General features: G+C 37.3%; 2 protein-coding genes across 4 annotated transcripts in view; one reads left to right on the forward strand and one right to left on the reverse strand.

The window, feature by feature from the left end:
• On the reverse strand, nucleotides 1–27157 carry LOC113476460 (UPF0061 protein Pfl01_0444-like). Its single transcript, XM_026842084.1, has 19 exons — nucleotides 26603–27157; nucleotides 26079–26197; nucleotides 25712–25840; nucleotides 24933–24997; nucleotides 24774–24830; nucleotides 24578–24676; nucleotides 19032–19099; nucleotides 18232–18319; nucleotides 16403–16472; nucleotides 15732–15804; nucleotides 14911–14994; nucleotides 12734–12863; nucleotides 12040–12084; nucleotides 11871–11952; nucleotides 11688–11780; nucleotides 9903–9982; nucleotides 9009–9052; nucleotides 3758–3837; nucleotides 1–3421 (listed from the first exon to the last, which is right to left on the reverse strand). The coding sequence occupies exons 1-19, from the start codon at nucleotides 26622–26624 to the stop codon at nucleotides 3299–3301; spliced, it is 1551 nt and encodes a 516-aa protein (XP_026697885.1). The 5' UTR covers nucleotides 26625–27157; the 3' UTR covers nucleotides 1–3298.
• The window catches only part of PDSS1 (decaprenyl diphosphate synthase subunit 1), a 48807-nt gene continuing 25024 nt past the window's right edge, over nucleotides 3415–27197 (forward strand). For 2 of the 3 annotated variants that reach the window (XM_026842086.1, XM_026842089.1), the window contains exon 1: nucleotides 3417–3440. The gene's annotated coding sequence lies outside the window, so the exon portion shown is untranslated. Of the gene's footprint in view, nucleotides 3441–27197 lie in introns of all 3 variants that reach the window. The other variant, XM_026842088.1, reaches the window with a different exon arrangement.

Here is a 27197-nt window from a genome sequence, read left to right on the forward strand (position 1 = left end):
TTAATGATACACAATTATCTGGCTTTATTCAGTACAAAAATTATGCTGCAAAATACAGAAAGATCTTCCTTTCCAAGACTGTAAATCAAAGCATTTATAAAAACCAGAAATGAATCCTTCCACATCTAACCTATTGCCATATGAAACCTTATTCCTGTAGATTGCAGTAGTATGTTTGTTACTAGAGATTACAGTATTTTAGCCTGAAAATACCTTAAATTGCAGCATGCTATTTTCAACCCTTCTCCATACCTCAAATGGAAGCAGTCTCAGTAGCTGTCATCTTCATCAGATTCTTGCATCACTGATACCAAAAAGGACCTCCTTTGGGCAAACACCATCCTTAGGGTTAGAAAGGTTACAGTCATGGAGAGGTCCACATGCAGAGGGTCAACACTGCTGCCCCTCGTAACCATCCTCTGCTACAGAAAGAGGATGAGAGTACAAAGAAACGCCTTTTTGCTTACCAGCCACAGGATTTTTATTCCCCATAAGCTCTTCCATCACTGCTGTGTTTATTATGTAGCATGAAGGAAGATGCAACTCCAGAACCACAGGTGGAAGACAAGGATTTTAGGGAATACATGACGAAACAGCATATTAATGCTTACATCGTCATGAAAAACCATAATGATTAAAACTTAGAAGTGCAAAGGGAGGTTGTACAAAATGCTGAGTATGATGTGGGCTCATTTCTCTACTTTTACAAAACACCATTAAAAGGTAGCGTTGAGGTAACCATGTGTTTTTCACGCACTATTTGTCAGGGACTTTGAGAGTGGCAAAGTAGAAACTTGATAATGTGGCAAAATTACAGGACAGAACTATTTATGACTTATCGCTGACAGTCTCACAGTAACTGGGAAACGTATATTCCTTTTGAGGGCAACATGCAGAACAGAAGAGATTCAGTGTCGTTAATAGTTATGAATTCTCATGGTCTTGCAGAATATTCTACGGCAGTTTGCCATTAGCAATCAGCGCTGACATGAAATTGGACTATCATTTCTAAAAGCAGCTGATGTACGCTGCATGGTAAAACTAGGGGGGAAAAAATGGAGATTTGCTTTCACATAAATCAAGGAAAGGGGGCATGACTGAGTCTGTGAATGAACTGGAGAAGAGAAGTAGCTGACCTACTCTCTGCAGTCAGAGGAATATGTGAAACCAATTTTCAGGGCTTGCTTTATTCTTTCAGATGTTTTTCAAGAACCTGAGAAAAGCCTCACAATGAGCACACTGGGCAGTACATATATCACTGCTTGTAAAATAGCTCCCATCGGGGATATTCTGGTTTTGTATCATAATGCTGGAGGCTTTCTCTGCCTTTAACTATGGGTGAAGCAGAGGTCCATTAACTACTGTTACTAAAAGGATTTAACATTTATAAAACACTTTGAAGAAAAAAGCAGTATAAAAATGCTTTGTATTTATGCAATTATTCCATGAGGTTAAATTCCATTAGCCATGTTTGGCCCCCACACAAAAGAAACTTACTAGATGTTTGTTTCAACACAAATGAGATTCTTTCCTTTCACCTAATTGGAAACCAGGGCCCAAGCTGCTGTATTTACCATGTGGGCACAAATATGTTAATCTTCAAGTCATCACCTCATTCCACTGCAGCTGGTAACATTGATGTTCACACATTTCATCACAACACGCTATTTTGCTTGCAATTATCTGAGAAGAGACATCAACACCACTGTTTCCATCAGTTGGGAGTGCAGCCTGCTTCTGAAGGGCTTCTACAGGCATCCCCAGCAGCCCACTCGTACCTGGAGGTGTTGCCAGCACAAACACTAATCCCAGTGGTGGCAGAAGAGCATTTACTACCTGCACAAGGAAAGTTAACCCAGGCTGAACTTGTGTAAATTGCTTAATCTTCTGACTGGACTTTCAGAAACCTTGTTCTCACCATATGATACTTCTATTTACATATGAACAACTGTATTTATATTTGAACAGTTGCATATCTGAGGGAAAACCATCCTGAATAATTGTGTTGATTATAGTTAAGAAGTAAAGGCATTCAAATATTTTGTAGTCACTGAAGATTTATAATAATACAGATTTTTTCCACATTAATTATATTTCTAGAAATAGATTTGTGAAATGTTAATTACACCACTTAATAGCCTCTATTTCAGAATCAAGCGGCACTCAAGAAATTTGAAGATAACAGATCAATCCATTTTGGATTTGAGAAGAGACAAGGTAACATTAAGAAGTAACAAAACCCCCAAATCAGTTATTTTTGCTGTACATTTTCTAGCATAACGTTGGACCTGATTGCTTATGTATTAGATTTGGCTTAATTACATACTAAGTTTTGTTTAGTATCAAACAAGGATAAATAAGATCCAGGACTCAAAAGACTACTGTCTCTGTTACGCAGAGGACTTCAATGGAACAGGTTCAGTTGAATTTTAAATACTTTCCCTGCAAGATTTCTGTTAGTCCCTTACAGTATCAGGTAGTTGCATACAAAAAGCATATTGACCCGACTACATACATAGTGAGATACTTCCAAGAAATTCTTTTTCCATGTCCAACCAGTGAAAATTTCCCTAGGCATTATATCCATGTACCAACAATCTCTCTACTGATAACAAAAGGTACGCTTTCAAAGAGTAGTGAGCCAGGCTTGATAGGCACCTGACACTGGCACAGACACCAAAATTTATTTTGGGGCAAGCCACTCCCAAGCAGACACCTTTTCTCACTATTTAAATTGAATTTCCTTTAATGTTTGTTGGCAGTTTAATGGGACAAAACAAGGTCAAAAAGAGGAAAGGTGGCCAGATCTAAGTGTAAGGTGATCCTCTGTTCCAACTCTGCAAAAGACTTAAGAACATTTATGTCTTCAGCATACAATTATATTTGAACAGTGTGTAACAGCAAGGAGAACATTAATTAAAATAACGTATAATTAAAACTCACTTAGATGGATTTTAAACTGACCAGACATTAAAATATTGAAACCCACCTGATCAGCCATGAATTCTGAGACGTTAAGGGTGACAGTGTGACATAACTTAAATACTGGGACTCAAATTAATGCACAACTGAATATGAAAGGTAGAGTTATAAATGCCAATATAATTTGCTGATGCAACCATACATAGGGGTCTTTAATCTTTAGGCTTTATAAATTTGGTCAAGACCTTTTCTTGCAGAGCAGTAGATTCCAGTCCACAAAGTATAAGGAGAGAAGCTCCTGTGGCTTGATCCATTAATCCTATTTGAAGGCCTGAGCTTTGACCTTGATCAGTTTTCTTGCTTGTTCAAATTTCCCTCAGGACGAGCAGCTTACTTTAAGATCCTTGGCCCAAACTGGGGGCCGCAGGGAGTAGCCTGCTTTCTCTGCAGCCTGCTGTTTCTGGAAGGGATGTTGTAAAATCTGCTGTAGTAGATGAACCTAGAAGCAGTTAAAATGGGTAAGTTTTTACACAGAATGGTTTCTTTCAAACAAGAGAAGTCTTTGCCACTTCGTATTATGCACACTCTTGGCTCCAGAAACTAGTCCATGAGCTGCTTACTACTGTTAGTACTACTATTAATACACTCATTACTATTTATGTTATAATTAATAGTATTCATAGTTTTATTAGTATTTTTAATAGTAATTGGTATTAAGACAGTACAGTGTCGGTCAAAGAGTAATACAGGTTCAAAGTGTATATGCAACAACTCTTCCATTAACAATTATGCCAATGATTAATAAATATGTCAAGAAAGAAAGAAATAATTTTACCTCCGAGAAATCATTCAAATGAGCTTTTTGCACTGCTGATTCTGCCATCCAATTCCTAAGTATGTATCTAGGGTTAACAGCTGAAACCAAAAGTAAATAGTCTTAAATTTAGTTAGACATATTCAACAAAAGCAAAACACAATAATTTAAATGTGTCATTGAAATCAGCAAGAATGTTTAATTTGCCGATCAAGGAAAAAAAATGCATAAAAAAGGAATTAATTATTTTTATAAGCTGCTAAAAGGATTATTTAAAGCTTGCATCAGTAATGTGAAAGCACCAAATAAAAATCAGAACAGTATAGAACATCATATTGATACACAAAGGATTGCCAGTTAGGAACACCAGCAGACTTTTCAATTATTAGTTTACCACGGCCTAAGTTCCTGATACATTTTTGGAAAGCGTATTTAAATGTTGTCAATACATTCCTGGAGATCATAAAAATGAATATTGTTTAATGTAAAAAGGAATTGCTGAGATATTCATTGAAGTATATGTACTTAGATATTCCTTCTTCTATATCATACATCAAAAGTTTGGCCATAAAAGCCTTTAATGTTGGATTTCAGCTGTATTTTTTAGAAACTACTTTTTCAACTTTGCCATTCCTTTTAGTTTCCTGGTGGGTTCCACAGGTTTTTTTCCACAACTGCCTGCTCTATCTTCTTGGAAACACCCATGACAGCTACACAGCTTCTCTGGCATGTTCCAGGCTGACTGTGTCTGATTAGCGCTAGGGACAGCGCTAATAGGTACAGACATTGCAAATTAAACTTCTGAATTAGTACCCCAAGCTGTATCTTACAGAACAGCAACTAACAAATTAGAAAAGGAGTTCTGTCACACTGCATGGTGATTCTCATAAGCACACATGACTTTTATTACTGATTTTTTAGCAGATAACATCAATACAACTCTTACTTTTGCTCTGCAATTAAAGCCTAGGATTCTACTTCAGAAAGTCTTCCCTTTAATTAATGATCAAAACAATATTACAGATCAATTGTAACAAACATTTCAGGCTTGCATTGTATATCTTGACATTGGTCTGCATATTTTCCCCAAATCAGTAGCTGATATTACCTGAAGAAATTATCAGTGATACCAGACACATTATCACCCTCAGAGTTGGAACCAAAAGTCTGTGATTTATGGATATACACAAACTCATCTGTTCCTTCACTTTCCACTGATGTCCCAGTAGGTTTTATATAAATAAATGTTAGTTCAAACCTCATATTTTATATATTTGTTTCAAAAATCCTGTAGCTTTATAAAATATTCTTGTATATACAGCATATTTGAAAGAGGGTATTAGAGAAAGCAAAATACTCATCAGAATCACCGTCCTCAATTTCCCTACACTCAATTCCTCCAATTAGCTATGATGTTATTTTACTTACAAATAATATATTAGGAGGGGGATGATCAGAAACAATGTTTTGGATAAAGGGATTAAACAATCTATTTTCATTTCCCAAGTCACTGTGTTCTCGCAATCTCCTTGTACTGTTTCTTCAGCTTGCAAACATAACTTGTTTATCTATCTTAGCTGGCTACCAAGACAATTGATGTCTTTGAGAAACACTATGATTGGCTCCTCCTAAGGTTCTGCAGTCAGACAATTGCAGGATTTTATTCAGATTTAATAGCTCACGATACAGAATTAATGCCTAGTGCAGTGAGCAGGCTTCTCTGTAATAAGCACTTCTTCTAATGAGCACCATTTAACCAGCTAACAAACTAGAATTTACTGAAGCTATATAATCAGTGGAACAACACTTGCATGACTCTTTTATGTATCACAATACAATAACATTCTTTATGTCTGGAACTGAATGATTGCCATTTTAAGCCACAAGATTTGACATACAAATGTCAGCACTGCACCAAGGGTCTTTATGTTATTTAGACAAGTAAAGGACACAGTAACCACTCTGCTCTAAGTGCTGAACTCTGACCACTCATGTTCCTGCCAGAAGAGAGAAGGTGAAGCTCTGTTATAAATCAGAATATGGGCTGAAAGCAGAAGCATCTCAGGTGGCACTGCTACTCCCTCCTTTATAAAAACTGTCCAGTTAATCGAACAACATTCTGGCACAACATCCAGGTGCTGACTTCCACGAGAACAAAGACTGAGATGCAGACATTCTTCTTTTTCAGATTACTGCTGTTCTGTACATACTTACATACATCAAACAAAATCCAATAAATATGACTAGCTATTTGGAACCCTGATAACCTCCACACAGATATAACAACACCCTGCCCTAAACTGCTACAAAAGTATGGTTTCGCACTTGGCAAAATAATTTGCTCTGGCCAAGTATTTGATTTAATTCAGTAAATGGGTTTTCAATAGTAAACTGTGATAACAATATAAAAAGAATATTTTGAAGGTGGAGAAGTTAACATATGACTCATTAAAAAAATGATAATTCACATTAAAACCATGACTCATATTAGCAGGAGAATATTTGTCCCATAAATACATTCTTAACAATTGCAAATTGACAGGTTTCACAGTGGTGTTAAAAATATCTGTAATTAACACAACTGACAAGATAATTATGAAAGAACAAGACAAGACAGATAAGAAAATGACAAAGCAGAAGAAATTTTGTGCGCTTATGAGTATTTTATGATCTGGTCTACATTATTTTTTTTTACGTATTTCTTTTGTAAAGAAATACAATTATAGACTTGTATTGGGATTTGGATTGTCAAAACTTTCTGATCAGCTCCTAAGGAACTAAATTTAGGCAGTAAAAGATAAAGTGCTACTAAGAACTAAAAACTAAATTGAGAAAAAAATAGTAAGTGATCAAATGCTTCAAGGTAATGTACTTTGAGGAGTAAGATATTTTACACTTACTAGTGATGAGGGAAAGGTGATGAATAATGAGGTGTTAATGGCAATCTAGTCAAGGTCAGTCAGTATTAAAGACAGTAATACAAAATTTAGTGGGATTTACCAACCCATCTAAAAATCTAGAGAGCCATGACTTCTGTCTTTAACATGAAATGCTGGGTGAAAATGCACAGTTGACTGAGTTAAGCCAGATTTCTGCTGCAAGGTGTGCTGACAAAGGACAGCTGTTACAAACAAATACTTAAACGAACAAAAAAAAAATATTTAAAAGAGACCACAAGGGGCATCTAAGAGATCTATTTAAATACACAGATGTAAAAGACAAAAAAAACTCTCTAAGAAACTTCAGTCACACTGTAACATGGAGCAGCTAGCAAAAATGTAACAAGATTTGTTGATTTTAAATGGAAAATTAAATTTTAATTAAAACAATAGCAAATTAACATCAGTAGCCTGTTACAAATTTCAGCACCTCTGCTGTATGAATATAGAGTGGTAACTGATTACATGGAAGAAGACTTAACTAACTTCATCTTTGCATATCAAGTTTTAGACTGCTACCAAAACAGACCACTAGCCATCCTGAAGGCAAAACTTTTCCCTTGTTTTGTCTGTCTCCTGTACTGTATGATCCTCTGAGGTGCATGTGGAAGAACATGATGCTGGTTTGCAGAAGACCATCCACCAACTAGGATTTTTTCTGATTTGGAATAAAAACTCACAATGTCATAATTTTCTCTAAAAGCAAATTCAAAAACCACAGAAATATAAGAAGTGTGTTTAGACAGTTTTCAGCATTAAATTTTAGCTGAGGAAAATGGGAGATTGAAACCTCAAAATAGTAGCTAAGAGCCACAGATTCCCGCAGTTGAAACTTCTTAACCCTACCAAAATACAAATAATAAAACAAACCTTTCTTCTTGTTAACTGTTTTCATATGAACTTTCTAAAAATACATGTAAAATTGTAAGAAGTGTTCTTAAGAATGGATAGAGCCTTGGTTAGAAATGTGGATGCAAACATGAAGGTCCATGTGATAAGAAATTGTGTCCTATGTAGTTTTTACTATCTTATTACTGAAAGTCAGTGTTACCTCCTGCCTCCTACTAAATCAATTGAAGCTTTTGAAGAATGTGGCCAATCAATACCTAACAAAAGACTACAGCCATTTCCATTAGAAATGAGAATAAAACACCGTACAGCAGTGTAACACTGAAGCTTATAATACCTCTGTGCAGAATTTGATCAGATCTTGCATTTCCTTCATTCCCTTTTGGCCATAGATTTTCAGTTGCTCATTGTCTTTTATAGGCAAATTTTACAAATTTACCACAGCTTACTGCAGATCCAAAAAACATCTCCCTGAATAATTCTTAGAATTTCTTATCTGCTGTGATAGACAGCTAAATGCAGTATCTCTACCAGTTTGTATTTAGAATAACTTGGAGAATCAAAGTACCTTCCTTTGACTTTCATGACTAGATAGTCCTTTCACTAGTAAGTGAGGTTTTTTTCTCCAGGTACATTTAAAAAAAAAGTGGTCACTTATCAGAAACCTGAATTCTATATAACATGTAGAAAGGATATGGACGTATTTGAACACTCAGACAAATCTCAGCCCATTGAGCCAGTACAGGATGCCTACCAGAATCTTTCCTGATGTTAACAAAGGCTCATCATTGGAGAACAGTGTTGTTCTGAGCAACACAAACCAGCACACTCACAGACTGCTAAAGGAAGTAAGTACAGATCAAGGTAAATATGTTGCTTGCGCTCAGGAAAGGCAGATACAGCAGAAGAGGAAGGGCATCTCTCACAATTGCCCAAAATACGAACAGACATGTGCTCTGTCGTTCCAAACCAGCAGAATCTAGACAAGAGCAACTTGGACTAGTAGATGCTGTGCACTTCCATGATCTCACACTCTTGGGCCTCAACAGTCAATTGATATGACTGTATTCACAATAGAAGGGGTTTGGGCCAGACCAATTTCTTCATAAATGCATGCAGACAATTGAGTTAAGGATTTTTATTTTTATTTTTTGAGGGGAAAGGGAGGATCCCTAAGGAGGAAGTGAGCCTCAAGTGTAGCCAATGAACTTGATCATTTAGCTTATGCAAAAAGAACATACACATTCACAGGTCTAGCCATACACAGGTGGCTAGAATCTAATCACAGGAGTGGGTGAAACCAGAGATAGCTACAGTGAATGTATAGTATTGCAAGATTTGCAGCAGTGTAATGAGAGTTTCTCCTCTTGAGAAAAACAGTACATCTTAGTTCTCCTCAAAAGGCAAAATAACTAACACTAAAGAAACCTATGTAAATAGTTGCCATCTCCAAGCATATGATTCCTTTGCATTGTTTTACTCACTTGTCATTCTTGTTCTTCTCTTGGTATCTGAATCACCCTTGTTACTATACATGAAAAACAAACAAAAAGAAGAAAAAGGAAAGTGTTTTAGCTAAGGAGGGTTATTTATTTTTAGAAATATTTTATTTGACTTTTGTTAAAATCATTGTGTTCTGCTTTTGTGTTCAGTAGAAGCAGGTGTAAATCTCTAAGAGTGAAAAACTTCATACTTTCTTGTAGGGTTTGATTATATTGATTTTTTCCTCTAAGAATTGTATTTACTAACTAAAATTTCCAGGTACCTGATAGATACTTCTTTTCATGCCTATCAGCCATACATACCATATTTGACTAAGAAAACCAGGTTACATTCTTTATTGATTTAAGACAAAAGAATTGGTAGGAAGTTCTAACATGCATGTCCCTATCTATGCAACACTAGTGGTTTCCAGTCTGTGTATTCACAATTGTTCAACTTCCATCCTCTGTCATCCTAAAGCCATATTATTACATAGTAGAAAATATACGTATTTCTAGTAATGAAACACTGATCATTCCTATGTATTTGCAAAGCCTGACTTTTGGGTTCTTGAACTGAATCTGTAGGACTGTTTTTTAACAAAAATTATTAACCAGAGAAATATGATCAGTTGCTCAATGAAAGACAACAAATACAGACCACTCTTCCCATGTCATTTTTATGTACCTGTGTGTAAAATAGAACTACAATAGTAATTATTATGGAATCTAGCAAAATCTAGAACCATAAAGACAAAAAAGATATATGAAACTGTGTTTGGGACAGTTTACCAGACCCGCTAAAGATTATGGAAAATCATTGCACATTACAGTGGCCTGCTTCTGGCAAACACACACTTGGTGTTATTTTTACACTTCAAACTGTATCAGACTTACCGATTTAATCTCAAGAGGTACATAGTAACCCATTCTGAAAATAACTTGTGTTTAGCCAGATCCTGTAGAGCCCAGAACTCCTAAAGAGAAAGAAACGGTTAATCGTGGGTAATCCAGTTTTTGCTTAACAGGAACAAAATTCTAAGTAAGAAAAGAAATACTAAAAAAGTAAGAGGGAAACATGACGACGCTTCAAAGAATTTTCTCTCCAACAATTCTACTAATATCTTCTCCTCTGTATTTAATTTAATTCTCTTGGTTAGCATGTTACATCTATATTAGTCCATCTCTGCTATGGCAAATTATATCTAAACACCTCCAACACTTCACCCCTATTTTTTCCTTAGCTTACTGTCTGACCTATTTTATTTCTTAGGCTACAAAACTACAGGTTTTACTTTCTTCTGAGTTTTGTACATGGAACAGATTGGTTTGTAGAGACTTTTTTCCAAAATTGTGGAATAAGGAAAATGTATTGATAAAGAAAGATAAGGTGTGGAGAGAAAAGGAAACTTATGGCTACAAGGATGGAGAAGACACAGAAGAATAGAGACAGGAGAGGAAGAATGGAGAGGAGACAGAACTTGGAAAAGACAAACAGAGAAAAACAACAGCTTCAGGTTACTGCTTCCAGTGTTGAACATCAACCACAAACTAGACTTCCCTGGATGACTACACTGAGCTAACAGCTGCTTCATACTGCTCAGTTGAGAGAAAGTAGCCAAAGCTCACAGACAAAAAAACCCTGAACTTTAGTGTAAGAACGAAATGGATACAGATAAAATCAGATAAACAGCAGATATACAAGAAAAAATGAGGAAAAGTTAAGTGAGGGAAATTAAAAGCAAGAACAAAACAAAGTTTTGATCACATCTGTGTTGGTTTTGGGTTTTTTTAAAGGGAGTCAAAAAATATGAAAACCACATCCGAGTATAAAAATGAGTTAAAACATTTCAGCCATATTTCTAAAAATACACTATATCCAGGTAAGAAGTTTATTTCTTTTAATACTCTCATCTCTTTAACGATTATCCTTAGTCCTGAAGAATAAGTTTAGGCTGAGTTAGCAGCAGCGCAGGATGGGATAGCAGGCTGAGCAGGACACTGACTAAATTTATTCCTGTGCTTTAAGCAAAATTTAGAACTGATCTTAAGCCCAAGAAAGGGCAGAGGCCACTATAAGCTGAGATTATAGCAAGAGTTTATGATGAGATGGGATCTTACTTGTCATTAGATTCCGAGACAAGCTGATGGGCCTGAGAGCAGATGTTTAGGTCACCTGGTAAACCCATGTTAGGAATAGTGTGATCAACCCAAGGTTGAAATTTTACTTATGAGCCCTGTCCAACTTCATTTGTGTCTCATGAAATACTATCAGAAGGTATGTTTTTAAGCAAAACAAACAAAAAAAGGGCAGGGAGGAAAGAAAGTTCTTTCCAGCAGACCCATCTTAAATGCAAAGAAAATCACATTCCCACCTGCGTATGAATATTTATAACTACTCACAGTGGACGTGTACCAGAGGCTGAAGATTTTACTTCAGCACTCTTCATTAATGTATCTTTCATTAGCACTCTTCATTAATGTACTAGACACAGGCTTAACATGGGGTGGTAGCATGACACACATATATTAGTCTCCCTGTCCCTTAATAATGCTACAATGACACATTTCCCAGGCAAATCATGGCTCAAGACATCTCTATTACACCAGGGTTATGTCCAGCCTGATTTACTCATTTTATATTAAGTATTCCTAAAACTGGATGCTTGTATTAATTAATACCTCAGGTATATGGAGCTCCTTTAGCTCATCTTCAGTAATTTCACTGAGATGTCGAAATGTCATTGTAAAATCAGCCTTTGTATCTTCCATAAGCTAGTGAAAAAAGATACTTCTATCAGAGTTTTTAAATGTATGGGGTATCAGTCAGGAAGCTTGCCAACAAAATTAGCAAAGCAAACTTACTTTTAGTAGGAAAGCAATCAAATAGCTGTCATCCTCATTCTCCCCAAGAAAACCCAATTTTGTTTTGAATAGTTCTGTGAAACTGAGAATAGTAACAAAATAAGGAACTTGTCACATAACATAATTTATAGTTTTGTGACTACGAGGTCTGAGTTCTGGAACTGCATACCGGCTGTAATAGTGCTCACCATATCCCTCCAAAATCTGGGAAGCTCTGCAAAAACAAAAGAAATGTCAAATTCTCTGGAACTACAATGCTACTGTGGGTACAATCCTACTGTACAGTAAACAATGAAAACTTCTTCTGTCTGATATCTCACATTAATATTCTGAATCAACTAGGATCTGTAGTGGGAAAAAGACTGAAGGGGAACATTTTAACAGGCTTCAAATGCATAAACATCTGCTACAAAGAAATAAAACACAATGTTCTTCCTTTTCATACTGAGTAAGAAGTCGTGAGTTTAAACCACACAAAAGAAGATTCATATTAGGAATCTTTTCAATATGGTATCAAAATACTACCTTATTACTTCAGAAGGATGTATGGTCTTCATAAGTAAGTATCTTAAAGAACAAGCTGGACAAGCTTAGAATAGAAAACCATAGGCAAAGAGAAAGGAACCTTGGGGAAACGAGAATGAATGGACCACATATCTAGGGCCGCCTTCCAGTCATATTCTGCTGTTATGACCAATTAAATCCTTTCTCCCTTCCCTCCATCTTATTCGGGCCAATCATTAATTCAGACTCAGTTTTCACTTAAAAAAGCCAATCCTTTTCTTTCCTATGCATATGGTGATTAGTGGGTCTCCCATCTCACTAGCTCTTTTAAGCATTAAGACATTTTAAGGATTACTTACAGCTGCTTTTGCCTGGGATCCAGTAAAGGTTTTAGAGCTTGTAACAGCTTGCTCAGATTAAACAGTCCAACATTTGCCTGGTTTCCTATTTTATACCTCTTTTCATCATCAGATGTGTTTGGAACAAAATCTGTTTCAAACAAAACATTACTTTTCCACAACAATTACAATAAACAATCAATGTTAAAATACTGAACTGTATTCATTTTTATACTTACACAGTAAACTAATAAAATCCCTAAAGTTACTAAATATTTAAAAACAGATCACAAGGATACCTATTTACAGTGGATTAACTCAAGATCTATTATTTGCAAATCTAAAGAACATATCTTTCACAGATGAGTTCCCATATGTCACAAACTACATTTTCCTACTTCAACTTACAAAATAAATTCAGATGTTTAACGAGAAAGAGATCATTTTTACACTACAAATAACACCTTGTTCTATGCTTCTCCTACATACAGTGCTACTATTTAGCACACAAAGTAAGCAAACAACTGTGCAACCAGAGCCAGGATTTACAAGAATTTTTTTGAAAAGCAACATGTATAAACATCTATTTAAATAAATTGACCACTTGATCAAGATTTATTTCACTTGTACATAAAGCAATCTTATGTATTCACATAAAAATTAGGGCTACCATGTTCCAGTATGCAAAGCCATCATTTGGGAGGTAACATCTGCTACGTAAGTTACCGGTATCCAGAAGTAAAATGTATGCATATCTACAGCACCAGTCTCTGAATGGATGCAGTATGAACCCCTTGCTCAGATCAAATGCAGATAAGATGATCAATGCACACAGCATTGCCTGAGTCCTCAGAGGACATTAATAACAAATAGAGTGTTAAGTAAGAGACCTGTGACACATCTGTCAGATCTGGTGATCGGTTCAAACCTGAATTTTAACCCTAAAGCATTTTATCTGGTTCCAGGGTGTACTGGCTCTGGCTGGGACAGAGTTAATTTTCTTCACAGCAGCCTGTATGGTGCTGTGTTTTAGACTTGTGACTAAAACAGTGTTGATGACACACCAATGTTTTAGCTATTGCTAAGCAATGCTTGCACAGCATCAAGGTCTTCTCTGTTATTCTGCGATCCCAGCGAGCAGGCTGGGGATGGGCAAGGGGCTGGGAGGGGACACAGCTGGGACAGCTGACCCCAACTGGCCAAAGGGATATTCCACACCACATAACACCATGCTTAGCAATAAAAACCAGGGGCAGTTTTTCCACTTGTTGCCTGGGGACTGACTGGGCACCAGTCTGGTGGTGGGAGGTGATGAGTGATTGCCTTTGCATTGCTTGTTGGTGTCATGTGTGTTCCCCCTCCTTTTTTTTTTTCCCCTTCACTTATTTAACTTATTTAAATGTATTTTGACTCATGAGCTTTTGCTCATCTTTGCTCTTCCAATTCTCTCCCCAACCTGCAACATGGGGGAGTGAATGAATGGCTGGTGGGTCCTTAATTGCTGACTGGGGTCAACTCACCATATAGAAAAAGATCTAAAACCAGTAAAGCCCTGTTTTTTCAATACAACAGAATCAATATAACATTTATTCTCGTGACATTTCCTTGATTTGAGGCTGCAGTCTTACAGAAACAAATAGCGAGATAACCACTGCTGGTTCTGAAGCTTACTCAGATGCAGCCTCCAAACAGTAATCTAATAATACGCATTTATTTATGTACATACTAGACCTATATCTATCAATCCCAGACTGAGTTCATACTTTCAAAGAAAGGTTGCCATGACCGAGTAGGTTTGATTTCTTTTCTTCCAACACATTTAGCTGCTGTGACTATAAAGCTAGAGCATGATGCATGTTAAGACACTGTATACCACTTTTGCTTTTGGTTGCTTACAACAATACACATTTTTTAGTCTTCCAGGTTTCTGTTGTAGCATCTATTCAACTGATGAAGTTCCACTGGGTTTAATAGTAATATTTCATTAACTTTAGCACTTGAAGTGCAACCTGTATAGTATATCATAAAACTGGCCTCTGATATAATTTTTTTCCCTAAAACTCTTCAAACAATACACATACTTGGGATTTTTCTGCTTATAATGTTAGGAGTTTTCATGCACACAAACTACAAAAATTAATATAAAGAACTCATTTTAAGTAAAAAAAATTATATTTAAAAACAGGTGCTACACTCACTTGGGTCATAGGAGTCCATAAATCCAAATGGACCATAATCTATTGTTATGGATAATAAACTGAAGTTATCTGTATTGCACACACCTGCAATTAAACAAGGTGAAACAAAAGTTAAAATTCCACTTGAACCCTGTAGTCTCAAGAAAATTTGCTGTAAAACAGATCCACTGAATCTAGAGAACTTGGAGCAGGTATCTTGCAGAAGTCAGACTCTGGAAAATAAATTTTCTCTCGCTCTTGACCTGGCATGCATTTTAAGTATGCAAATGAGAAACTGTTTGATACACTATCTTGCATCTGGTTTCCATACCTAGGTGGCACTGTTTCCTTTTGTTTTCAGTGCTATACCGTATTAAACAGCATCTTGCAAAGTGATAATTAGCTGCTTCCTTGCAAGTTGACTGGGTCCTGTAGTAGCAAGGCGCTGCCATTTTATTGTTCATAATATAAATCTGAAACAAAGGTGGACAGCACTGCATCCTATACACTATAAAAGCCCAGGTTTTTATGTAGATGCATCAAATTCAGAGCAATAAAACTTATATATGAAATCAATAGATGGTCTTTGTACATCAGACTATTACAACAGTTCTGAGAATTCTTGCTCCCCTATTCTCACTTCTGTCAGATACAAGCATGCTCTGAAAGATCAGAAAGAGCTCCTAACTCTGTTACAAAAAACCTTGTATATTAATGCATAACAGACAGTGCTGTAGGCAAGACATCAGAAGAAGTGAAGAACCAAGTGACAAAAGCCATCTTTGAGTATATGACTACAAAGAGTCACTCCTCTAAAGCCAATGCCATCTACTGCAGCTTACCGTGTGCAAACCCCACAGACATCCACAATGCAATCAGATTTGCAGTCTCTGATACGACTGTAGAGAAAAATTCCTAAAATCAAATACATCTTTTACTTCAAGTCCTCTGGATCAAAAATATAGAATACAATAAATATCATAAACATTTGACTCACTTTAGAAATAGGTCATGCATTCTATTTTAAATGCGTATCTCCTTCTGTCAGGACTTTTTATTCACATTCAAAATGATGTAACTGCACAATAATCTTACTCAGCAAAGACTGAATTAAATTCATTAAGTACATATAGATGCCCTAAAAGAAATTTGAAAGTCAAAAAAAGAAACTAAGACTCTGTTTATAGTGTATATACTATATATACTAAAAGCATAATCCATTGCTTCATGACCACCACTCACTTAAAATCTGAGCAGTAAGACAACAAAAAATAACAGAAAAATGGAAGCTTCCCAATAAATATTTCCATAATGAAAAGTGGTGAATAATGTTCATATCTGAGGAAAAAAAACACCAAGAAGCAGATTTTTACTGAAGAGAATTAGCCAACTTTTGCTAATAAAATCTGGAAGCTTACTTCAAATTTTAAAACCTTTTAAAACTTGAAAATTTGAAAAGCTTTATATAATTTCTGTTCACATTCTTGTGGAAAATAACTTAGAAAAGACTTACCAGATATCTATTTGAATCATTCATGGCTATTGATGGAAAATGTTCCTGAATGATGAAGTCTAGCAATCTTCTGTAATAGGAGAGGCAGAATTTTTTAAAACAAAACTGGCACTTTCAGAACTGATAATTCGAAATTCTTGTTTTCAAACAGCTAAATGCTGACTGACAGCTTGCTGCAAACAGTTATTAGAAAACTCAGTCTGCTTATCCCAATGAGTCTTGGATTAAGGCCTTCCAAATGCTTAGAGATAAAACCTAAGGTTCCAGTCATAAATATAACTGGAGACTGCCACGTAGAGTTAACATTATTCCCACATGTTAAACTTCCGAAGCACACCAGGATCTGGTTTCACATGTAGTAATAGCAATTTTTTAGGGGAAAAAAAAAAAGTTTGTGTATCCAAAAAAAGCAGTATATGATTACAAGGAATAATTCTCCATCAGCATCCTCACAAAGAAAATTTTATGGCTGAATTCTTACAAAGTAGGGTTACTTGCCATAGTAACTGGCCATTCCCATAACAGTGCTGCATAGTCCTACAAGACAGGCTCAGGAAATTGGGACGAATGCACTGAAAAGTGTAGTGCCTATCAGACGCATATCTTTGCAGACCTAAAGCTTTAAAGCAGAGCAGCTGGCATTTAGTACATTTAAGTGCTCTCTGTAAGACTCTCTTGTGGTCAGAGCCAGCCAGTGCTGCTGGCACAGGAAACTACGCAGCCTGGGTAAGGGCCCGACCTGGGCAAGGGTTGTGCAGCTGCGTGCACAAGTATCTAGATTTTACCTTCCTATCAGGTTGTTGGAGCAAATCACTGACTCTCCTCAAACTGTGATGATTTTATCCGAGTATCTAGCAACTTGACCTTAGATGGGTGTCTAACCTATTGCCTCTGAATTTTAGCTGGTTACTCCAGGACATCCTCTTTCAGGAGGACCTTCTCAGAGGAGACACAAAAGCACAGACAGTCACACCAGCCTTGGCCTGCTCTTGGCCACTCTTTCTGAGGCCCCCTCCAAACCAGACAGGAAGCAGTCATCTATTTTGAATGAGTTCAAGTGATCTTTATGTGCTCCTTAAATCCAATGGGTCATAAATACTTTAACAAAAAAACAAAACAAAACAAAACTTAAAATCAGTTCCTTAATTGCCTTTCAGCTCTACAACTAAAATCTGCTGTGAGATTTAAAAAAAAAAAAAAAAAAAAAGGAAAGACAGCATAGAGCAATGTGGAAAATTAAACTGAATTATCAGTTACTACAACTGCTGCTATAAACTCTTGCTTGTTTTTACACACTCCAGAACAATTTCTATTGCTCCTAAGGAGAAATTACCAACTTTTAAATATTTACAGCAGACCTAAAAATCTGTCACGCTGATTACTGACACACAAATTAACATTGCTAAGAGGCTTAAAACTGCAATAATTTCTTACCTAGTATACTTCTCTGGTTCTGCATGTTTCTATAGAGCATACTTTATACAACATACTTATGCTTGTAATTTATTTAGTATTTCTGTTAATTTAGCTTCACAGACAACTATGACAGACAAAAAACTCATCCCTAGAGCTTAATTACCAGAACCATTTCAGCTATAAAACCTTTCTCATTTTGTAAGATCCAGGCCTTCAAAAACATCTAAGGGGTTTTACCCTTATGAGGCTACATCCTTTGTAAGCTGGTATAAAGACAGCAGGTTATCTTTCCAAATTATGCAATTTTCCTTTCTAACTAATTTATGTCTATATTCCAACTGCATATATGCATTCTAATATATATTTGATTGTCAAGAAAACTAAGACAGTTACTATGAAGATTAAATTCAAACCTTTGTAAGTCCAGTTCCCCAGAATGCGCTAAGATTTCTAAGGATCCTATACGAAACCATGATTTGGCAAGACGCAGCACTATTGCACCTTAAATACAGACATGTGTTTAAATGTAAACAGAGTATCAGCAAAATAAAAGTTCCATAGTAAAAGCTGTCATGTGTTGTTTCTATATACACAGACTTTAAATATGCATAGTTAAACTGGTATTTTTGTAAGTATGCTCAACACATAGCAGATGAATCTGTATATTACTCTATTACACATACATTTTAATGACAAAACCTGATTTGCTATACCAGCAAACACGGGCAAAATTCCAGTACTCTGGAGTAATAACAGAATTACTCCACAGCAATTCTAGCAACAAAGAAAATACCAACATAAATAGATTTTTTTATCCTGTGCTGTGCCATCCCACTCTTTTTCAAAGCAGGTGTAGATGATGTAGCATCATCTGTGGCACAACCACAGTAACGTTCCCACTATCCTGGCATTGCTGTTGGAACAATGGAAAGGTTCCCCAGTTTTTCAGTATCATTTTTGTAATGGCAAGTGAAAATAAAAACTACCCCCCTACAACATATATGCTAGAATCATAGCAGACCTGTTCATAGGGCTTAATTTCTTTTACAAAGATACATTTCAGACTGATTTTCTCAGGAGAGGTTTTCTATCTCAATAAATGAAAATAAAGTCTATTTAGCACTTTTTATTACACATATATGACATTGAAATTTATTTTTGCAATAGAGAATTAAGTTACTGTTATAACATTATTTTGAAATGTGTTCATTACCTCTTTCTTTCTTAATATTTCCATTGTAAAACTGATCTCTCCACACATCATCATCACTTACAACTAAGCTGTAACAAACAAGAAATGAACATTAAAAAGTTATCTCAGGAAAAATAATTTACAATGAAGATCAAGTCATATTTTATTAATTTTATTTATTTACTTGATAAAAAGAAAGATCTTTTTGCTGGCATAGCTTTGTATTTACAAGGCAAACAGTAAGCCCAGGCTTACCAAGATTGACTAGCAAGATGCATTTATTTTGCATTTATATAGTGTTGTCCAATTTCCATCACTTACACTGTTCTTGGGGAGGGTGTTACATTCATTTGGAATCTCAGTGACTACTTACACAGAATCATCTAGGTTGGAAAGGACCCTGGAGATCATCCAGTCCAACCGCTCGCCTAGCACAGTTCCCACCTACAGCATAGCCTTAAGCTCTAAATCAATCCTACTCTTGAACACCTCCAGGGATGGGGACACCCACCACCTCCCTGGGCAGCCCATTCCAACGCCTAACAACCCCTTCTGGAAAGAAATGCTTCCTAATATCTAGTCTGAACTTTCCCTGGTGCAACTTGAGGCCATTCCCTCTTGTCCTGTCGCTTTCTACTAGGCTAAAGAGGCTCATCCCCAGCTCTCTGCAGCTTCCTTTCAGGTAGTTGTAGAGGGTGATAAGGTCTCCCCTCAGCCTCCTCTTCTCCACATTAAACAATCCCAGTTCCCTCAGCTGCTCCTCATAGGACATGTGCTCCAGACCCTGCACCAGCTTTGTAGCCCTTCTCTGGACACGCTCGAGTCATTCAATGTCCTTTTTGGAGTGAGGGGCCCAAAACTGAACACAGTAATCAAGGTGCGGCATCACTAGTGCCGAGTACAGGGGGTGAGATCCCTTCCCTGTCCCTGCTGGCCACGCTATTGCTGACACAATCCAGGATGCCATTGGCCTTCTTGGCCACTTGGGCACATTGCTGGCTCCTGTTCAGCCGGCTGTCAATCAAGCCCCCCAGGTCCCTCTCTGACTGGCAGCTCTCCAGCCACTCCTCCCCAAGCCTGTAGCGCTGCTGGGGGTTGTTGTGGCCCAAGGGCAGCCCCCGGCATTTGGCCTTATGGAAACTCACACAGTTGGCCTCAGCCCATGGCTCCAGCCTGTCCAGGTCTCTCTGCAGAGCCTCCCTACCCTCCAGCAGATCAACACTCCTACCCAACTTGCAAACTGACTGAGGGTGCATTCGATCCCCTCCTCCAGATCATCAATAATGATGTTAAACAGGACAGGCCCCAAAACCAAGCCCTGGGGGACACCATTCCCGACCAGCCACCAGCTGGATTTAACTCCATTTACCACAACTCTCTGGGCCCGGTCGTCCAGCCAGTTTTTTACCCAGCAAAGTATGTGATTGTCCAAACCTCGAGATGTCATTTTTGCCAGGAGAATGCTGTGGGAAACAGTGTCAAAAGCCTAAAGTCAAGGTAAATTACATCCACAGCCTTTCCCTCATCCAATAAGCAGGTCACTGTCATAGAAGGAGATCAGGTTTGTCAAGCAGGACTGTCTTTCATAAACCCATGCTGACTGGGCCTGAGCATCTGGTTGTCACACATGTGTTGCCTGATGGTGTTTAGGATGCGCTGCTCCATCAGCTTCCCGGGCACCGAAGTCAAGCTGACAGGCCTGTAATTTCCTGGATCATCCTTCCGACCTTATAGATGGGCGTCACATTGGCCAATTTCCAGTCAGTTGGGACCTCCCCGGTCAGCCAGGACAGCTGGTAAATGATAGAAAGTGGCCTGGCGAGCACCCCAGCCAGTTCCTTCAGCACCCTCGGGTGTATCCCTTCTGGTCCCATAGACTTGTGTGTGTCTATGGGATGCAGCAGGTCACTGACTGTCTCCTGGATTGCAGGGGGTCGTTCTCCCAGTCTCTGTATTCTGGCTGTGGAGGCTGAATTTCATCAATACAACTAATCTTGTTATTAAAGACTGAGGCAAAGAAGGCATTAAGCACCTCAGCCTTCTCCTCATCACTTGTTACCAAATTGCCTCCTGCATCTAGCAGGGGATGGAGACTCTCCCTGGACTTTCTTTTGCTACTGACATACTTACAGAACCTTTTCTTGCTTAGTGTGATGACAACAGTAAATAAGTCATAATTTCCCTGAGAACAACAGCAAAATTAGAAGGAAAAAGAAATTAGCAACCGAACTGTTGCATCAGATGGAGGTTGCCCTTTTACATGAGGCAAAATTGTTGTCTCAGGAACTTCAGGGACAGATCGGGGACCCTTAGCAATCAGGAGCTCTTCAAATAGTATCAACACAGAAAAAAAGTCATAGCTTTAAAATACATTATAATTATCCCTTTATTCTTCACTGCTACTTGAACTTGGATTTTTAAAAACAATCTGAGGTGGTAGATGCCCCATCCCTGGGAATATTCAAGGTCAGGCTGGAGAGGGTTCTCAGTAACCTGATCTAGTTGAAGATGTCCCTGCTTATGGCAGGGGGGTGGGACTGGATGACACTCCAATGCCCCTTCCAACCCAAATCATTCTATGATTCCAAATAGTTGGGTGGCATGCTATTTGAGATTTAATGTGGCTACTTACAGGTGCTATCTATTAGGTAGTCAAAGACTGCACAGAAGACAGAACCAAACCTTCCTTGGAGGTACACAGAAAATAACAAGAGGCAAACCTAATCTTCCACTCATAAATATGACTAAAGACAATCAGAATTAAACCAACTCCAAGTGTGAAATTCTGAGTACACTAGAGTCTTGTTTTACATACTTTAGCATCAAAATTTTAGAAATAATTAACCAAAAATGCAGGGTATACATATAAACACATATATGTACAAAAAAAATCATGAAAAGGAATCTTAATTCTTATACAGTGCAGTTTGCAACACTAACTGTGGCTTTGAAAATAAATTATGATGATGATGATGTTTGGTATCTCTGAAGGTATCTAGTAGCTATCCAAACTGAATGTTCTCTGTTGACTGCAAAGAACAAAGAATTGTTCTAGGAGGGAAAAAGTGTCTAGAAATCAGTCTGCTGCTGTTACTGGAGCTGTACTGAAACAAGCAACATTAGGAATTTTTTTCAAAAAAACCTCTTTTGGAAACAATCATGTATGATTGGTATGTCTGTAGGATTACATACAAAAAATGCTGACATAAATGTGATAGAAGAAGAAAATCTTAACCCTTCAAGAAAAATTTTCAAAAGCAGGAAATGAACCCCAGATACTAACAAACTATTGTGTTAATCAGAGCAGTAGTGGGCAGGAGACATAATAATAATGCTACTAGATTTACTGTTCTGGACAGACCTCTGCCAGAAGAGCTGTTTCTTTTGGACTATGTAACTCTTAACAGGTTCTCTGCAAAATTCCTGCAGAATACGAGCACTTCTCTTATTACTGACAAAAAAAAAAAATAAAATCCATGGGGGCATCAACATTTGGTTAGTTACTAATACAAGTTAATGGACATGCACCACTTAAGAGCTGGCCAGATAGCTGAGCAGCTATATAAAGATACATACATTCTCACTACAAAAATAATTTCCAAATGGTCTCTGTAGTTGGTAAGTACCATTACTTGAGAAAAGGCAGCAGGAGACCAGATGTACACTCAACCACAGGAAACGGAGAACTGAAATTGCTCTTACACCAGAGAAGCTGGAACAGCACTCACAGAAGGACAGATGTATTATATCCCTCTCTGCCCCCGGCTCCAGTTGAAGGGCTGCAATTTACACTCTCAAGTGCTCTGCTTGCTGTTTTGCATGAACATCAAGCCCTATGCAAGTAAGGGCCACTCTGAAAACTATGTATATTGGCTCTTTTTTTTTTTACCTAATGCATATCACTGCTCATTTGTAGTCACAGTATTTGACTAAAATGGTACCATATGAAGAAGTGTTCTTTATCTGGCAGTACAGTCATAAACTGTAGCACCCCATTGGGAACGCAGCACTTAAAATTAATAGAGCAAACCAACCTGCTGGGTGTTCTGTAATAAGCCGTAAGGCATTTCCCCACACTTCCGCCAAGACTTGACAAGACCTCTGTAAGTGCATCCCGCCAGTCTCAGCACAACAGCTCCCCATCGGGAAAAATATGGATATCAGCTGGGTTTTTTCCAAGTCAAGTCTTAAAAACAGTCTGGAGAGCTTGTACAGCAGTTAAGAGGGCCAGGCCTTTAACCAATTTGACAGCAGAGAACTAAAGCACACTGTGTACTCAGTAGAATTTGTGCACAGTTAAGGAGAAATTTCATATTGCTTTTGCACTGAACAATTTCTTGAGACGACAGCAAAGAAAGGTTATAACCTTGCCAGATGCCTTCCTGCTGATATTCAGACAGATTTAAAGTTTTGTGTTAACAACCCACAGCAAATGGTCTCAAGGTGAAGTCAGCGAATAAACTATCAAAAATGTCATTTAAAAACACAGCACTTCAACAAAGCAAATGTGATAGAGTTAATGCTAGAGAGATTTGCAGACACTTTGCAAATGCAGACACCTTAGCCACGTGGCAGCTGAGTACAGGCCTTTTCTGCAAAACGTTTTACTTTCTTTAAAGCCTGAAATGCTGGAGTAGACATGAGACTACTTGGAAAACAAAACGAACTTGACATTTTAAACACAATCATCTGAAAAATTCAGTTTACTTTATTCTGAGAAAATCACCCAAATGAGTGAATATATCCTTGGTTCAAACAGAATTAGTTTTAAATTATTTTTTTATGAAATCTCCCTATCTGCTCAAGAGGTGTCTGAACAAATAAGGAATTGAGAACAATTACCTACATTTAGTACTTCCTCCAGTATTAATATCTATTCATCTGACAGACAATTTTCCCCACCGATCTTAAAAAACTGCAACTAGGTGACTATGACAACACAGAAATAGCCACTTTCAACATTTTCCTACTTGGCCTGATTCTAGAAAAAATCATCCAAATGCTTAATGTTAGTGCAATAAAAGACTCACTTATTAACCATGTAGACTGTATTAACAGACCCACTGATTATCCACATACACTAAAGGCACTATAATTACAGGGCAGGAATCTAGTCCTCTTGTTTTTCCAAGTCTTTTGGTGAGCAACAAGGGAGAGAACAATTTTATTTTTTAAAGAGAAGAAAATCTTGATCGCAGTATCAGAAAAGCTGGAAAAGGGAGTTAGTGTCAGATATAATCACTCAACCTAACTTCCACTTTTTTCTTTCTTTACAAATGAACTGGATTTCAAATTAAGGTAATTCAGTTGAGACAGTCTTCCAAGTGAGCAACAGCTGTTACCCTAGGACACAGACAGTACACAGTATCTATCCAATTTAAACAAAGCAGTACTTTAAAGCATTCCAAAGACAAAAGTGAGGGATGTATTTTGTTCTGATTACACACATATGCAAAGAAAGATCTATCCTCTTGGAAACTAACTGTCCTACTTATTGATGCTCACTGAAACTCAAGTCCTAAAATTACCTGTAAATTAGGATGCTGTGAAAAAGAAAAGAAAAATACCTAGCAGCTCTGCTTGTAGGAATTCCAAGATAGTGCATGGCCTCACTACACAAAAATTCTCTCAGGGAAGAGCGAAGCACAGCTCTTCCATCACCATTCCTATAGAGACCAGAGAAATAAAGAAAAGGTCATGAAATCAAAACCATTTCAAACAGAAAACATCCAGTGTTGGTGTACATTGCTTAACTGCACTTACCTGGAGTATGGGGTCTTTCCTGACCCTTTTAACTGTAGTTCCCACCTCTCACCGTGCCTGCAAAAACACCATTAGGTTTCATAACAGCACACCTCGGGCTATTCATGAATCAGCCAATAGAATACAGAGTTTAATGAGTCACTTAAAAAGAAGGCACACCTGTTTGTATATACTCCCATCAAGTGGGCTCTTCCATCACCCAGCTGACCTGCCCAGCTACCAAACTGACAAAAATTAAAATAATTTTCTTACATCATTTACAGCACTTATACTTGAAACAGTACAAATTACATGTAGGTTCTCTATGATCTACACAATGTAATAGCACATTTGCTCAGGCAGTCATTATCCCTAAAGATGCATTTCCACACTTGCATCAGTAATGAATCAGAAAACCACAGAAAAAGAATAACACCAGTAATCCCCAGTTTTTCTCTACCTTCCAGCTATGATATACAGCTACAGCCCTGTCTCTTTTGTATAATGAGCCTTTAAACTGACAAAGCTTGTAATTTATTTTTTTTTAATGGGAAATTACAAATCAAATTCTACCATTCTTTTCCTTGAATAATCTTACCTGTTTCAATGCAACTTAACTCAGTAATCATGGTATTGCAATGAGCCTCTGTCTTTCTTCACTCCCCTGAGTTGGTAATACCTATCATGAATCAGAGCTTGTCAGGCTGCAGGGGTGCTAAGCAGACTCCACAGCTAATGGAAGTTATAAAGATAATTTGCTTCTGGCATAAACAGAAGCAGAGAAAGTAGACATGGTACCATGAAAGAATATTACAGTTCTCTTCCATCTGCAGCCCCTTATGAAAAACAAATATGCAGGTAAAATGTTAAGTGTTCATATACTTACAGGCATTATCAAGGTATAATTGACATGAAAAGACCTACATAATCCCACCTGGAAGAACAAGTGCCGTAGTTACCTGATGACCCCCATACCTATGGGCCAATGGAACTGACCCAAGCAGCACTTTCCCACCACTGACAAACTGAAGAAAATCAGATGTTCCTTTGACAGATCTATCAAGATCCAAAATATTTTCAAGAACTTCCTGGAGAAAAACATAATACAGATGGTACCTGAATATGATCAAATTTTCAGGGGTAATGAACATGTTATCTCTACAGATTTCGTTATTAAAAGACTTCTCACAATATGTCTTAAATGTTTTGTTTCGAGTATATACTGATAAGATGCTTCCATGATAAATAGCATATCAATATTAAAATATATTTTAGTACATGCATCAACAGTCTCTACTAGAGAGGGACAAAAAAATAATAGCCAACCTCTGAAACAGCTACAAGACGAACTCTCGATTTAAAAGGTGTAGGATAGACAATTGAAAAAATGCAGTTTCTCACATTACGGACATAGTTTTCCTGGATCACATCAACTGGAAAAGACTCTGTAAACATGAAACAGACAATAAATGTTTTTGAAAAAACAATTATTAATTTTATTCTTAAAAACTTTCCTCTTAAATCCTATCAAATTACTTCAGAAACAATTAAAGCCCTACTCTTTGCCACAATCTGAAAATCAAGCCCAAATGACTTTCGGATTTTATTCTGTTTAGGATTTTTGAAAAGAAGGATTGAATTCTGCAGTTAAAGAAACTGCTAGGGCATGATAGTTTTAAGATCTAAACCATGTTTAAGTAGAGTCATTTAAGTGTGATTAGAACAGTCTCAGGGCAGTTTTATATTGCACTCAGTTCTGTGCAACCTTAAAAGATATTTGCGTGAGACAGAAAGGCTCAGCTACCCCCACAGCTGAATGATGTAGTGCAACAGAATAAGTCACTGTGCACCAGTAACTGGTATACAGTCCATATGCAGTGATGATCACCAAGTAACCTAAGAAACCAGCTTGAAGTCTTCTCTGAGTAACTCAGAGAATGAAAAGGTCAGAAGATGCAGTTCTTGCTGTAGCATAACATATGTACTCAAAAGATGTGCTTCGTACTTCCTTCAGACCTACTCTGCGCCCTGATCCATGGTAACAGAAGGCAATTTTAAAACACTGGACTAAAACTGTTTGGTTTAGTATCTTTATGGATTTTTGCTTGCAACCTTCTTACGATTCCATGTTAATTATAAAATCCCAGTCCCTCATAGTCACCATTTTCTAAAAATTCTAAGTTCTCTGGAGACTTGCTGTTAGGCACGTTTCTCAATACCTCCTAATGACAAATCCTGTTATAGCCTGATGCCCCAAGATTTATCACTGTTTATTGCTTAATACTTGCAAGTAATTGCATCACCTGAAGAAATTATTTGTTACCATATAAATTATCTTTATTACTGCAAGCAATTTTGTATGCCTGAGAGTTATACTGCTTTGTGTACCTCAAATCAGCTGTCAGGTTATCGCCATTACAATAAACGACTAATACAAAAGGGGGC

Source organism: Athene cunicularia (genome assembly GCF_003259725.1).
Source record: "Athene cunicularia isolate RWA chromosome 2 unlocalized genomic scaffold, athCun1 chr2_part1, whole genome shotgun sequence".
Classification (NCBI taxonomy): Eukaryota; Metazoa; Chordata; class Aves; order Strigiformes; family Strigidae; genus Athene; species Athene cunicularia.